This window comes from Coregonus clupeaformis, chromosome 10 (assembly GCF_020615455.1).
Source record: "Coregonus clupeaformis isolate EN_2021a chromosome 10, ASM2061545v1, whole genome shotgun sequence".
Taxonomy (NCBI): domain Eukaryota; kingdom Metazoa; phylum Chordata; class Actinopteri; order Salmoniformes; family Salmonidae; genus Coregonus; species Coregonus clupeaformis.
The window spans coordinates 22,302,104-22,317,026 of record NC_059201.1 but is presented as its reverse complement, the minus strand read 5'-3'; the positions used below and the strand labels follow the sequence as shown (position 1 = coordinate 22,317,026).

Here is a 14,923-nt window from a genome sequence, read left to right as displayed (position 1 = left end):
GAGATGGGTAAATTAGACGCGAATTCGGTCTTTATATTACTGTAGCGTAGGCCATGCTGCAGCAAATGTAGGCCTACCTGTCACAACTTGGATGGAAAATTACTGAGGATAATAGCGGACGATATTGCCACTCCTATTTGCCATATCTTCAAGTTAAGCCCACTAGAACGTGTGTGCCCTCAGGCCTGGAGGGAAGCAAAAGTTATTCCCCTACTTAAGGATAGTAAAGCCCCCTTTACTTGCTTAAATAGCCGACCAATCAGCCTGTTACCAACCCTTTGTAAACTTTTGAAATAAATGGTGTTTGACCAGATACAATGCTATTTTACAGTAAACATTGACAACCGACTTTCAGCACGCTTATAGGGAAGGACATTCAACAAGCACAGCACTTACACAAATGACTGATGATTGGCTGAGAGAAATTGATGATAAAAAGATTGTGGGGGCTGTTCTGTTAGGCATCAGTGTGGCTTTTGACATTGTCGATCATAGTCTGTTGCTGGAAAAACGTATGTGTTATGGCTTTACACCCCCTGCTATATTGTGGATAAAGAGTTACCGGTCTAACAGAACACAGAGGGTGTTCTTTAATGGAAGCCTCTCCAACAAAATCCAGGTAGAATCAGGAATTCCCCAGGGCAGCTGTCTAGGCCCCTTACTTTTACAATCTTTACTAACGACATGCCACTGGCTTTGAGTAAAGCCAGTGTGTCTATGTATGCGGATGACTCAACACTATACACGTCAGCTACCACAGCGACTGAAATGACTACAAAACTTAACAAAGAGCTGCAGTTAGTTTCAGAATAGGTGGCAAGGAATAAGTTAGTCTTAAATATTTTAAAAACTAAAAGCATTGTATTTGGGACAAATCGTAACTAATAATGTGGTAATTGAGCAAGTTGAGGAGACTAAACTGCTTGGAGTAACCCTTGTTTGAGGATGTGGACCACACTACTGTTAGATGCCAAACTGCACACATTATACCGGAAAGTACCGAGGTTGAAACCTTATTGAAACACATCACTCTTGTTTAGGTTGGGGTGAAAATTAGGTGTTAGGGTTAGCCTAATCTCTTGTGGACAGAATACATAAACATACATGGTACCATAGATCTGTCATGATACAACAGGATGCATATGAATGAGCAGCTTCAGTTCCAGTGCTTGAGTTTTCCGTCACTGGTTAATTGGACAAATAACGATTTCACAGGTGTTAGCATCTTTCGAATTTCGGAAAGGGGATGGGACATTTGGCCCATAGACTTGCTCGTAACTTGCAAAGAGAGAGGGCGGAGCTCTTTGTTCTGGTTCCGATCCTCGTTCTCTCACTTCGCTTAACAAATATGGACCCAGAATTTAATCGAGCATCTGACCAATTATACAAGACTTTAGTTTGGGGTTAACCGAGATTAGCGTTAGCCATGCGCAAACCACACTGCAACAGAGTCGCACGTTATCACATGGCTAATGTACAGTATGTATCTTAACCTCTCAGAACACGACAACATGTCTACCATTTGACTACTCAGACAGAGTGGTGAAGTGGGGCCAGAGTGACAGGGAGAATCTTAGCTCTGGCTGATCAGGGGGAAAAAGGAGGGAAAACTTTTAGGGATATTTAAGGGGTCAGGTAAATCCTTATGGAACAGTCTGTCCTTCCCATCTTGTTGGGCAAATATGCCAGCGACCTAGATGATAAAAATAAAACGAGAGCCAGTACCATAAAGAGCAGTCTGGCCAGAGGAGAGTCCAACACTGCACTAATGGTAGCAAAACAGCATCATACCACTAATTAAACATTAGCTCTATTCACACTTATACGTCGGCATTAACTCATACGTTTGATCCGCACTGTGATTCATTACGTCAAAGACTTTCCTCAGAACAGGTAAGAAGTAAGCAGCTCCTTAGCCTGGATAAAAATGACAGCGATAGCACAGTGGGCAGGATACGTAGCACAAGGTAGACAATTATATTCTGCCTGAGCCTCAGGTGGTCTACAGAACCTTCCTCACACCCACTCCTCTTGACTGTACCCATCCACATACAGTACACTCTGCTACCTGTCCAAGTCTTCCAGTCTCACCTGCCCATTAAGCCAGTCTTTAGGTCTCACCTACCCAGCCCCAGCCCGTCTGAGTCTCCCAGGTATGCCCTGACCTTACCTGTACTTCATGCCAGTCTGGTAGGACACACACTCCTCCAGGGCCAGGCCGTTCATCTTCAGGAAGTCCTCCATGTTCTTGACCTGAGCAGCATGCCTCTGCTCCCTCAGGCGCTGCAGCTCCCCTGGGTCGGTGGGCCGTGGCTGGTTTAGGCCCTGGTCCGAGTGGTAGCGGCTGATGCCACTCCGCATGCTTTCGCTGTACGACATGGACAGCATCTTGCCACTGCCGCTGCTGCTGCTGCTTTTCCGTATACCACTGCCCGGCCCGCTCGGTTTGGGGATCTGTAGGTTTTCGGAATGAGCGTACATGGATTGACGCCTCGCTGCCGCCCAGGAAGGTTGACCCCCTGACAACCCTCCTGCAAACATCCCCCCCTACTCCTGCTGTCGCTGCAGCGACCCACCGCTCAGTGAGAGAGAAAAGTGGGTCTGGGACAGAGCTAGGAGCCAGCAGGACACAACCACCTACTTAAATAGCTCCGGACTACTCCCATAAGAGCTCTCCTGCTCTGCTCGGGGCAGCAGTATCACACAGCCATGCATCATGTAATCAGAGTCACGGCACCACCCCCAAGGAAAGGCACACAAAGGCAGGGTTAAACTGATACGGTGCATTCAGGTGACCGCCTTGTGGTTAACTAAGGAGCAGGACCAGAGGACACATGCAAGAGGCATAGGTGCATTGGGTACAGCAGGAAGAGGAAGAGGAGACATTCAGACATGCACCAGGGGCCAGGGCAGGCAGATACCATTCTGGGTTTTCTACTTGGATGGCGGGGGAGAGCCAAGAGAAACTGTCTGACAACTAGCCAGCACCCAAAACCCTGCTAAAGCTTCACCAAGTTGTGAAGGTAAAAAAAAAATACACGCACCAAAGGAATCAGCAGACAGACACTATTCCTACTGTGTGTGGATTTGACCAAAGGCTGAGAGCTAATTAGATTTCCTCCACTTTCTTAGCAATGGATTAGTCTCAGCCTACGCAATGGATTTGCTCACTGAGATGGGTACGAATCAGATAAATGTGTGATATATATATATATATATATATATATATATATATATATACACATACACACAGTTGAAGTTGGAAGTTTACATGCACTTAGGTTGGAGTCATTAAAACTCGTTTTTCAACCACTCCACAAATTTCTTGTTAACAAACTATAGTTTTGGCAAGTCGGTTAGGACATTACTTTGTGCATGACACAAGTAATTTTTCCAACAATTGTTTACAGACAGATTATTTCACTTATAATTCACTGTATCACAATTCCAGTGGGTCAGAAGTCTACATACACTAAGTTCACTGTGCCTTTAAACAGCTTGGAAGATTCCAGAAAATGATGTCATGGCTTTAGAAGCTTCTGATAGGCTAATTGACATAATTTGATTCAATTGGAGGTGTACCTGTGGATGTTTTTCAAGGCCTACCTTCAAACTCAGTGCCTCTTTGCTTGACATCATGGGAAAATCAAAAGAAATCAGCCAAGACCTCAGAAAGAAAATTGTAGACCTCCACAAGTCTGGTTCATTTTTGGGAGCTATTTCCAAACGCCTGAAGGTACCACGTTCATCTGTACAAACAATAGTACACAAGTATAAACACCATGGGACCACGCAGCCGTCATACCGCTCAGGAAGGAGACGCGTTCTGTCTCCTAGAGATGAACGTACTTTGGTGCGAAAAGTGAAAATCAATCCCAGAACAACAGCAAAGGACCTTGTGAAGATGCTGGAGGAAACAGGTACAAAAGTATCTATATCCACAGTAAAACGACTCCTATATCGACATAACCTGAAAGGCTGCTCAGCAAGGAAGAAGCCACTGCTCCAAAACCACCATAAAAAAGCCAGACTACGGTTTGCACATGGGGACAAAGATCGTACTTTTAGGGGAAATGTCCTCTGGTCTGATGAAACAAAAATATAACTGTTTGGCCATAATGACCATCGTTATGTTTGGAGGAAAAAGGTGAACGCTTGCAAGCGAAGAACACCATCCTAATCGTGAAGCACGGGGGCGGCAGCATCATGCTGCGGGGGTGCTTTGCTGCAGGAGGGACTGGTGCACTTCACAAAATAGATGGCATCATGAGGAAGGAAAATTATGTGGATATATTGAAGCAACATCTCAAGACATCCGTCAGGAAGTTAAAGCTTGGTCGCAAATGGGTCTTCCAAATGGACAATGACCCCAAGCATACTTCCAAAGTTGTGGCAAAATCACTTAAGGACAACAAAGTCAAGGTATTGGAGTGGCCATCACAAAGCTCTGACCTCAATCCTATAGAAAACTTGTGGGCAGAACTGAAAAAGCGTGTGTGAGCAAGGAGGCCTACAAACCTGACTCAGTTACACCAGTTCTGTCAGGAGGAATGGGCCAAAATTTGGGCCAAAATTCACCCAACTTATTGTGGGAAGCTTGTGGAAGGCTACCCGAAACGTTTGGCCCAAGTTAAACAATTTAAAGGCAATGCTACTAAATACTAATTGAGTGTATGTAAACTTCTGACCCACTGGGAATGTGATGAAAGAAATAAAAGCTGAAATAAATAATTCTCTACTATTATTCTGACATTTCACATTCTTAAAATAAAGTGGTAATCCTAACTGACCTAAGACAGGGAATTTTTACTAGGACTAAATGTCAGGAATTGTGAAAAACTGAGTTTAAATTTATTTGGCTAAGGTGTATGTAAACTTCCGACTTCAACTTGTTAAGTTACAGCCTTACTCTAAAACGGAATAAATTGTTATCCCCCCCCCTCCCTCCTCAATCTACACACAATACCCCATAATGACAAAGCAAAAACAGGTTTCTAGAATTTTTAGCAAACTTATAAAAAATGTTAAATAAAAAAAACCGGAGGCCTCCCGAGTGGCGCAGCAGTCGAAGGCACTGCATCGCAGTGCTTGAGGCGTCACTACAGACCCGGATTCGATCCCAGGCTGGGTCACAACCGGCATTGACCGGGAGTCCTATAGGGCAGCACACAATTGGCCCTGCATCGTCCGGGCTTGTGGCGGGCCGGGCGCTTGCAGGCTGACTTCAGTTGTCAGTTGAACACTGTTTTCTTCCGACACATTGGTGCGGCTGGCTTCCGGGTTAAGCGGGCGGGTGTTAAGGAGCGTGGTTTGGCGGGTCATGTTTCGGAGGCCGCATGACTCGACCTTCGCCTTGCAGCGATGAGACAAGATCGTAATATGATATGACGAAATTGGGAAAAAAAAAAAAAAGGAAATATTACATTTACATAAGTATTCAGTATCCCTTTATTCAGTACTTTGTTGAAGCACCTTTGGCAGCGATTACAGCCTCGAGTCTTCTTGGGTATGACGTTACAAGCTTGGCACACCTGTATTTGGGGAGTTTCTCCCTTTCTGCATATTCCTTTCAAGCTCAGTCAGGTTGGATGGGGAGTGTCACTACACAGGAATTTTCAGGTCTCTCCAGAGATGATCGATCAGATTCAAGTCCGGGCTCTGGCTGGGCCACTCAAGGACATTCAGAGACTTGTTCCGAAGCCACTCCTGCGTTGTCTTGGCTGTGTACTTAGGGTCGTTTTCCTGTCGGAAGGTGAACCTTCGCCCCAGTCTGAGCGCTTTGGAGGAGGTTTCATCAAGGATCTCGCTGTACTTTGCTCCGTTCATCTTTCACTCGATCCTGACTAGTCTCCCAGTCCCTGCTGCTGAAAAACATCCCCACAGCATGATGCTGCCAGCACCATGCTTCACCGTAGGGATGGTGCCAGGTTTCCTCCAGATGTGACGCTTGGCATTCAGGCCAAAGAGTTCAATCTTGGTTTCTTCAGAACAGAGAATCTTGTTTCTCATGGTCCGAGAGTCCTTTAGGTGCCTTTTGGCAAACTCCATGCGGGCTATCATGTGCCTTTTATTGAGGAGTGGCTTCCGTCTGGCCACTCTACCATAAAGGCCTGATTGGTGGAGTGCTGCAGAGATGGTTGTCCTTCTGGAAGGTTCTCCCATCTCCACAGAGGAACTCTGGAGATCTGTCAGAGTGAACATAGGGTTCTTGGTCACCTCCCTGACAAAGGCCCTTCTCCCCCGATTGCTCAGTTTGGCCGGCCGGCCAGCTCTAGAAAGAGTCTTGGTGGTTCCAAACTTCTTCCATTTAAGAATGATGGAGTCCACTGTGTTCTTGGGGACCTTAAATACTGCAGAATTGTTTTGGTACCCTTCCCCAGATCTGTGCCTCGACCCAATCCTGTCTCGGAGCTCTACAATTCCGTCGACCTCATGGCTTGGTTTTTTCTCTGACATGCACTGTCAACTGTGGGTCCTTATATAGACAGGTGTGTGCTTTTCCATATCATGTCCAATCAATTGAATTTACCACAGGTGGACTCCAAATGAAGTTGTAGAAACGTCTCAAGGATGATCAATGGAAACAGGATGCACCGGAGCTCAATTTCCAGTCTCATAGCAAAGGGTCTGAATACTTATGTAAATAAGGTATGTTTTTTATTTTTAATACATTTGCTAAAATTTCTTCAAACCTGTTTTGCTTTGTCATTATGGGGTATTGTGTGTAGATTGATGAGGAAAAACATGTATTCAATCCATTTTAGAATAAGGCTGTAACGTAACAAAATGTGGAAAAAGTCAAGGGGTCTGAATACTTTCTGAATTACATATTTAACCAGTTGTCCATTTGCAATCAAATCCACTCTTCTCATTGATAGATAAAGAGCCATAGTGATGTTGGGGTTGACCCGCAGTCTGCGGATGGCGGGTTTAGGGTCATGAAATGTTGTGCGGATGAAGGGCGGGAGGGTGGCGGGCGGGTTGAATAAAGAGAAAACACCTTAAAAAATTATTGTGTAATTGATATCTATAGGCTACATTTCTATCATTATTTTAGACTATCTGGCATTAGTGCGTAAGCTTTAGGGCTTAACTGTACACATGCCAAATAGCCTACACGCCAATCGTCAAATGCATTTGGGAACGGACAGAAAAAGTTTAACGTCGATCCATGGAGGCAAAAAGGAAAATGTCGGAGTTTCATTCAATAAGAGAAAAGCTGCTAAATGGAGAGCTGAATATAAAGAGGGAGGGCCAGAAAAGTAATGTTTGGGAAAGATTTGGTGAAGTGGTAAAAGAGGATGATAGCAGTGATAATGCTATGTTATGTGTGATGATTGTGAGGCGCCATACAAATTCGACAGTCACAAGACGGGGACTTCAAATAGGCCTATGGCACGTCAAGGGAACTGTTGTCTACTGTTCAGATGGGTTAAATGGAAACTGAAATCTGGACACTGACTGTTGGTCTATAACCTCGCACGTAGCCTTAATATTAACTCCTGCAGAATTGAGCCTTTCTTGCAGTAAAATAATACATCAAATGTAGGCAAACATTTTACTCGGGAACAGGAGTGGAGAAATATGATTTATTTCTTTCAGCATCTTGAGAGAATGCGAATGTGCAGTTAGATACCGTCTATAGAGGTGCCATCTTTATCAGCATCATAAAAGCTGATAGTATTTCAACCAAATAAAATATGCATCCAAGCCAAACTGAAATCTTATCAGAAACATGTGTCATGTTTTCACAGCTTTCTATTTCCTTACAACCAGTCAAGCTGATGTCATTTGGACATTGTGCACAGAAAATCTTTCCCGTTTTTTTTGTTGAGTTATTGGATTGTTCAGCGAAAGAAGCAGAGATGACAGAAAACGTACCGATGTCAACTAGACATCAGCTAGACATAAAGCATTAATTCTATTGATTTATGACATTCTGGTGAGCAAGGGTTTATTTAGTCTTCTAGGGCACCATATGACAGAAGAGAAGCTGAATGTATCCAATTATAGACAAGTTGACTAATAAATAGCCTACCAAAATGTCGCAAATTATAAGTAGAAACAAATCTAAATCAGGCACAAAAAATAATAACTGCACCCCGTCAAAAACATTAACCTGTAGCCTACAGCAAATGTTCTATACTAGCGGGTTTAGATCAGGAGCGGGCATCAGATTTTCACTTTATCACATATAGTCGGGCGGTTGCAGATGGGTTATTAGCAATTGCGGGTGAACAAATAGTTGACCCATGCACCACTAAAGAGCCATGAGCCTTTCGTTTTTCCAATCAGCAATGCTGTAGGGAAAGCGCTGTGCTCAATCCTGTCACTAGTGGGCAGCAGTGTTAAAGGTATTGTAATCTTAGACAATACTGCTGCACAGCTTCTTTCCCTTTGATAACGCTATGTAGAATATACACAGTGTACAAAACATTAATATAGAGTTGCACCCCCTCCCCCCTATTGCTCTGAGAACAGCCTCAATTCGTCAGGGCATGGACTCAAAAGCGTTCCACAGGGATACTGGCCCATGTTGACTCCAATGCTTCCCACAGTTGTGTCAAGTTGGCTGAATGTTGGACCATTCTTGATAAACATGGGAAACTGTTGAGCATGAAAAACCCAGCAGCGTTGCAGTTCTTGACACAAACCAGTGCGCCTGGCCTACCCCGTTCAAAAAAGCACAAATATTTTGTCTTACCCATTCACCCTCTGAATGGCACACATACACAATCCATGTCTCAATTGTCTCTAGGCTTAAAAATCGTTCTTTAACCGGTCTCCTTCCCTTCACCTACACTGATTGAAGAGACATCAATAGCTGATCATAGCTTTCACCTTGTCAGTCTGTCATGGAAAGAGCAGATGTTCATAATGTTTTGTACACTCAGTGTATGTCCACAGTAACGAGACAAAATACTAGCAGATCTTAAGAAGATGGGCTAGCCTACAGATTATTGCATGATCTGACACTGATTACAGCATAACTTGAATTGATAAATCAAGCAACATATTTCACATAAAATGAAATAAATGCAGGACAATGGCAACGCATTACTATTGGTCCAACAAATAGCTTAGTTAAAACACTATATAGTAGAAAAATTCAGAAACACCATGGCCAATTTCAGAAGCCGATGTTCAGTAGTCTGTCGGATTCTGACATTAATGTCTTTGCTATTGTGACAATTCAGCTCAGATTGAATACAGTATCCATAGACTATAGCCAAACAAAAAGCGCCAGTAAAGCATCTGAAATGTTTCAAATTACGATTTTAAAACTTCCATCCTCACTCTGGTCAAACACTGAACAAGAACCTTACATAGTGAAACTGAGGAATGTTTCTTATGCCCATTTTGGACAAATTAGCGCTTTTCAGGCTGGCAGTTCTGTCAGCCTGTCATCATTGCCTTTGTAGTGAAAAAATAACATTTAGCTTTATAGCACCTGTGACTCTGGACATTTTGCCCTGTAGATATACAAAAGGACGTCCGAAGACATCAAACTGCTATTGATCCCTTAAAAGTCGATTGACTGATGCAGACACTTGAACATCACTTCTCTCCCAGTCTGCTGAAGGAAAGCTGCAGTATTAACCCTGACAAAGCACAGCCGCCATCTAATGTCCTGCTCAGCATAGATTCTAGCTTCAACTGAATAAAAGCTACATAAAATCATCACAAAACCATCTTAAAACCACCCCTATCATCCTTATATCCTTCACTGCTTCACAACATCACTATCACCGTAAAACAGTAATGTGGTTGATTCTATGACTAGCGATGAATAGTCCTGAAGTCTTTCCATGTTTGCCATCAAGGGCGTAGGTTTCTTCCAGTTCTTCAGCTTTCCCTGTCCTCCCAGTCCAGTGGACTCCACCACCCGTAGAAACAGAGAGGGAGAGGGGCTCCAGGCCAGGCAGCATGCATCTGCTCCAAACTACACATACACCACCCCTTACACACAGTGCACTCAAACACACAAGCAGTGGTCAATGGTCTTTGCTCAAACTCACCTGATGATTTCTAGGAGGCCGGCTCATGAGGGGGTGGTAAGTGCCAGCCGGCTCTTATAAACACACACTGCCTGCAGCCTTGCAGCGTGTCCACCCAAACTGGGAGTGTCTTAAGTGTCTAAACCAATTAGTGGATGAGAAAGTGCCCTCCCACCTCATCCACTCTGCCCTATACCATCAGCAACACCACCATCACCCTTCCCTGTTAGATCTGATGGAGGAAATCCATTTATGTCATTTAGTGCCCCGGCTTGCTTCTGCTAACATCAGCAAATAATATCAGGCCTGAATTATTCACAAAAGCTTTTGCGCTAAAAGCCTCTGTTGTTCCACAGGAAAGACTACCAAGAGGCAGTCAGAACATAATGAGTGTGTGTACAGTTAAGTATGTGCACATGTCTAGCAGTCTGCATACGTCTGGTAGGCTAGGCTACATGTCAGCCTATAACTGACATGTAAAAACAGGAAAATAAGTTATTCACAAATACCCACACAAACACCCAGTCCTGAAATCTTCCGCATTACATATTGAAAAGATAACACCTCGGTAAGGTCAAGATCACTACACAGTACCTAGTCCACATGTTTGGTGTAATATAGAGAGGAAAACAATTAGCCTTGTGCAAACCCAACAGTACCATGAAGTATCAAAACTCAAAGTTAAAGAGCCTGTGTTTGAAAAATTTATTTTTCTCGATCAATACCAGAGTGACAGACAGAGTAGCCAACATCAGAATTTTGGGGTCGAGGGACCTCCTTGACAGGAAAACCCTAATTCCCCTGGACATAGTAAAACGGTTAAGGAGGGTGAGAGCCGGAAATACTAAAAGCCTCTTGTTGTGTAAACTCGTAAACATTAAATGGCCATCCTTCTTGATCACAATACCACCCACCCGACTACATTATCATCACAGACTGAGATACAGTGCCTAGTGAAAGTCTACACACCTCGCACAGTTGTCACATTTTGCTGCCTTAAAATGTTATATCTAAAAAGTGGATTGTAAATAAGATTCTACCAACTCTGCACAGCTCTCAGGTGCAAACTGAAATGGTCCACCCACGCAGACAGTGTGGTGAAGAAGGCGCAACAGAGCCTCTTCAACCTCAGGAGGCTGAAGAAATGTGGCTTATCACTTAAAACCCTCAAACTTTTACAGATGCACAATTGAGAGCATCCTGTCGGGCTGTATCACCGCCTGGTACGGCAACTGCACCGCCTACAACCGCAGGACTCTCCAGAGGGTGGTGCGGTCTGCCGAACGCATTACCGGGGGCAAACTACCCGCCATCCAAGACACATACAACACCCGATGTCACAGGAAGGCCAAAAAGATAATCAAGGACATCAACCACCCGAGCCACTGCCTGTTCACCCCACTATCATCCAGAAGGCGAGGTCAGTACAGGTGCATCAAAGCTGGGACCGAGAGAATGAAAAACAGCTTCTATCTCAAGGCCATCAGACTGTTAAATAGCCATCACTAGCACATTAGAGGCTGCTGCTGCCTATTGAAATCACTGGCCACTTTAAGAAATGGAACACTAGTCACTTTCATAATGTTTACATATCTTGCACTACTCATCTCATATGTATATACTGCATTCTATTCTATAATATTCTTCTGTATCTTAGTCCATGCCGCTCTGTCATTGCTTGTCCATATATGTATATATTCTTAAATCCCATTCCTTACTTTTTTGTGTGTATTGGGTATATGTGAAATTGTTAGATATTACTGCACTGTCAGAGCTAGAAGCACAAGCATTTCTCTACACCCGCTATAACATCTGCTAAACACATGTATGTGACAAATACAATTTGATTTGATTTGACTTGATTTGAACTTAACCATTATTTTTGTGAAAATTGCTCTAGCTCAGTACATTCTGTTGGGAATAATTGATGGACAGCTCTGATTTTCAAGCAAATTTAAAGTCAGCCATTCTGGTGTGTCTTTAGCATGAACATTAGTGTAATTGTCCCACTGAAAAATAGAACTTTATCCTAGGGTTAGGTATTCAGAAGAGTGAGGCAGGTTTTCCTCTAACTTTTTAGCTGGGCTTTGCTCCTCTCATATTTATTTTGATCCTGACAAACTCCCCAGTCCCTGCCAGTGACAAGCATTCCATAACATGTTGCTACCAACACAATACTTGAAAACACAGAGGGTTTCACAATATTTCATTCCCTCCACATTACTGTCCTGTATGACAAAGTGAAAAGGAAGCCTGTGTTAAAAAATAAAAATGGAATCATCCATTATGTTTACAACAAGGCCCTGAAATAATATTGCAAGACAACGATATTAACTTTTTGGCTTAACATAAAAACTTCAGGTTTGGGTCAAATCCAATACAACACATCACAGAGTGAAACACTCTGTACTTTCAAGTAATGTGGTTGCAGCATCATGTTATGGGTATGCGTTTCACTGGTTTGATAGTTATTTTTCAGTGGGACAATTACACAAATTGCAATGCCAAAGACACACCAGAATGGCTTTGCAAGAGGTGTTGAGTGTTCCTGAGGGGTCCAGTCTCACTCCTGATTTAAATCTGCTTGAAAATCAGAGACAACTTTTGAATATTGTTGTCCATCATTGAATCCAAAACAAATTTACTGATCTTGACCAATTCTGACAAAAACAATGGAGACAGATAGATAGATCTTTAAAAAATGCAAAATCTATCTATGGTTAAAAGCCTAGGAAAAAGACTTGCTGGCACGAAAATAGGCATGAATGATCAGTTCCCGATGGAGATTGCAGAAAGGCGCAAAGTTCTGTATCCAATCTTCAAGGAAAATAGATTAAAAGGGAAACGTGTGGCACTTGTGGTCGATAAACTATATATTGACAACCAAATGTTCAGAGACACAAAGACTACTCCATGGCTATTCTAAAAGTTGTAATAGAGGAGTTGAATAATGGAACACCCAATAGTAGCAATGATAGGGATTGGAATATTAAATAACATTATAGTAAGTATAGTATTTAAAAAAGGATAAAACGATATAACAAGAAAAGATAACAAGCAGAATAATACATCTTCAAATACAACTAATTAGAACATGGCTTTTTTTGGCGGGCAATTGTTGTTTTGGCGGACGGTTGTTGGGGTTGGTCCTGTGTTCTCCCTGGCGTCCTTTCCCCCTTGTGGCAGGTGTGAGATGTGGGTGCGTTTGCACGCTCGGCCCATTTCCTCCGCAGTCAACCATGTGGTGTGCACGTTTACGTTTGGAAAGGAGCGGTGTTAATTGAGTGAGGGGGGAAATGGTTGCATATCCTAGAGCTGAAGGCTGTCTATGAGCAGGGGTAGTGAGAGGGAGCTTTCAATTTTGTGTAGATGAGGGATATACATTTTTAAATATAGTACACATCTAATCTAATGTTTTATTGTCCTATCATGATGGAAAGATCACCAACCCTATATCCTGGACACCCACCTGAGTGACCCATACACCAAAAGATAAGTTCCCATCTCTTTTATGGACCTGCTGTGAGTATGCAGCCTAAACAGAGAAATAAATGCGGTCAGAGACCCCCCATAGGAATCGAACCCACAACCCTGGCGTTGCAAACGCCATGCTCTACCAACTGAGCTACATCCCTGCCGGCCATTCCCTCCCCTACCCTGGACAACGCTAGGCAAATTGTGCGCCGCCCATGAGTCTCCCGGTCGCGGCCGGCTGCGACAGAGCCTGGATTCGAACCAGGATCTCTAGTGGCACAGTTAGCACTGCGATGCAGTGCCTTAGACCACTGCGCCACTCAGGAGCTCACCATACCTACTGTGAAGCATGGGGGTGGAAACATCATGCTTTGGGGCTGTTTTTCTGCAAAGGGACCAGGACGACTGATCCGTGTAAAGGAAAGAATGAATGGGGCCATGTATCGTGAGATTTTGAGTGAAAACCTCCTTCCATCAGCAAGGGCATTGAAGATGAAACGTGGCTGGGTCTTTCAGCATGACAATGATCCCAAACACACCGCCCGGGCAACGAAGGAGTGGCTTCGTAAGAAGCATTTCAAGGTCCTGGAGTGGCCTAGCCAATCTCCAGATCTCAACCCCATAGAAAATCTTTGGAGGGAGTTGAAAGTCCGTGTTGCCCAGCGACAGCCCCAAAACATCACTGCTCTAGAGGAGATCTGCATGGAGGAATGGGCCAAAATACCAGCAACAGTGTGTGAAAACCTTGTGAAGACTTACAGAAAACGTTTGACCTGTGTCATTGCCAACAAAGGGTATATAACAAAGTATTGAGAAACTTTTGTTATTGACCAAATACTTATTTTCCACCATAATTTGCAAATAAATTCATTAAAAATCCTACAATGTGATTTTCTGGATTTTTTTGACGTGTACCTATGATGAAAATTACAGGCCTCTCTCATCTTTTTAAGTGGGAGAACTTGCACAATTGGTTGCTGACTAAATACTTTTTCCCCCACTGTACCTGGATAGCACTACTGGGTGATCTGAAAAGTCATAGTCAATCGATCAATAACATAATAATACTTTTAGCAAAAATGTTTATTTTCAATTCACAATCTGTAGAAACAATGAGAACAGTAAGGTTCAGAACTTTTGTAAGACATCACAGTACAGTTGAAATATATATGGCAAATATAAATCCTATATGGATGGTGTTAAAATATAGATGGGAGGTGTTGAATGGAATTGAAGGATGGGACTAATAACAACTAACAATAACAAGATAACTAATAATGTAGGCACGCTGTGTCCATAATAAGTGTATGGGTTGTAGGTTGGGAGCTTTTGTGAAGGAGCACAGTTAGAAAGATATGGCATATAGAAGCAAACCGGATGGACATCATGAAAATGATCGGCGAGGTTGAGAGTAGAAGTTCAGGAGAAAGAACAAACAAAATGTAATTATT

General features: G+C 43.2%; 1 protein-coding gene across 8 annotated transcripts in view; it reads right to left on the bottom strand.

The window, feature by feature from the left end:
- The window catches only part of kcnab2a (potassium voltage-gated channel subfamily A regulatory beta subunit 2a), a 179,478-nt gene that overhangs the window by 84,989 nt on the left and 79,566 nt on the right, over positions 1-14,923 (bottom strand). Inside the window, exons 1-2 of one of the 8 annotated variants that reach the window (XM_041888390.1) lie at positions 10,020-10,997; positions 2,171-2,454 (exon numbers count right to left, since the gene is read on the bottom strand). The exons of 6 other annotated variants lie outside the window; for them this stretch is intronic. In XM_041888390.1, the coding sequence (XP_041744324.1) occupies positions 2,171-2,454; positions 10,020-10,046 (311 nt within the window). In that variant the 5' untranslated portion in view covers positions 10,047-10,997. Of the gene's footprint in view, positions 1-2,170; positions 2,455-10,019; positions 10,998-14,923 lie in introns of those variants that run through there. One more of the 8 variants, XM_041888391.2, reaches the window with a different exon arrangement.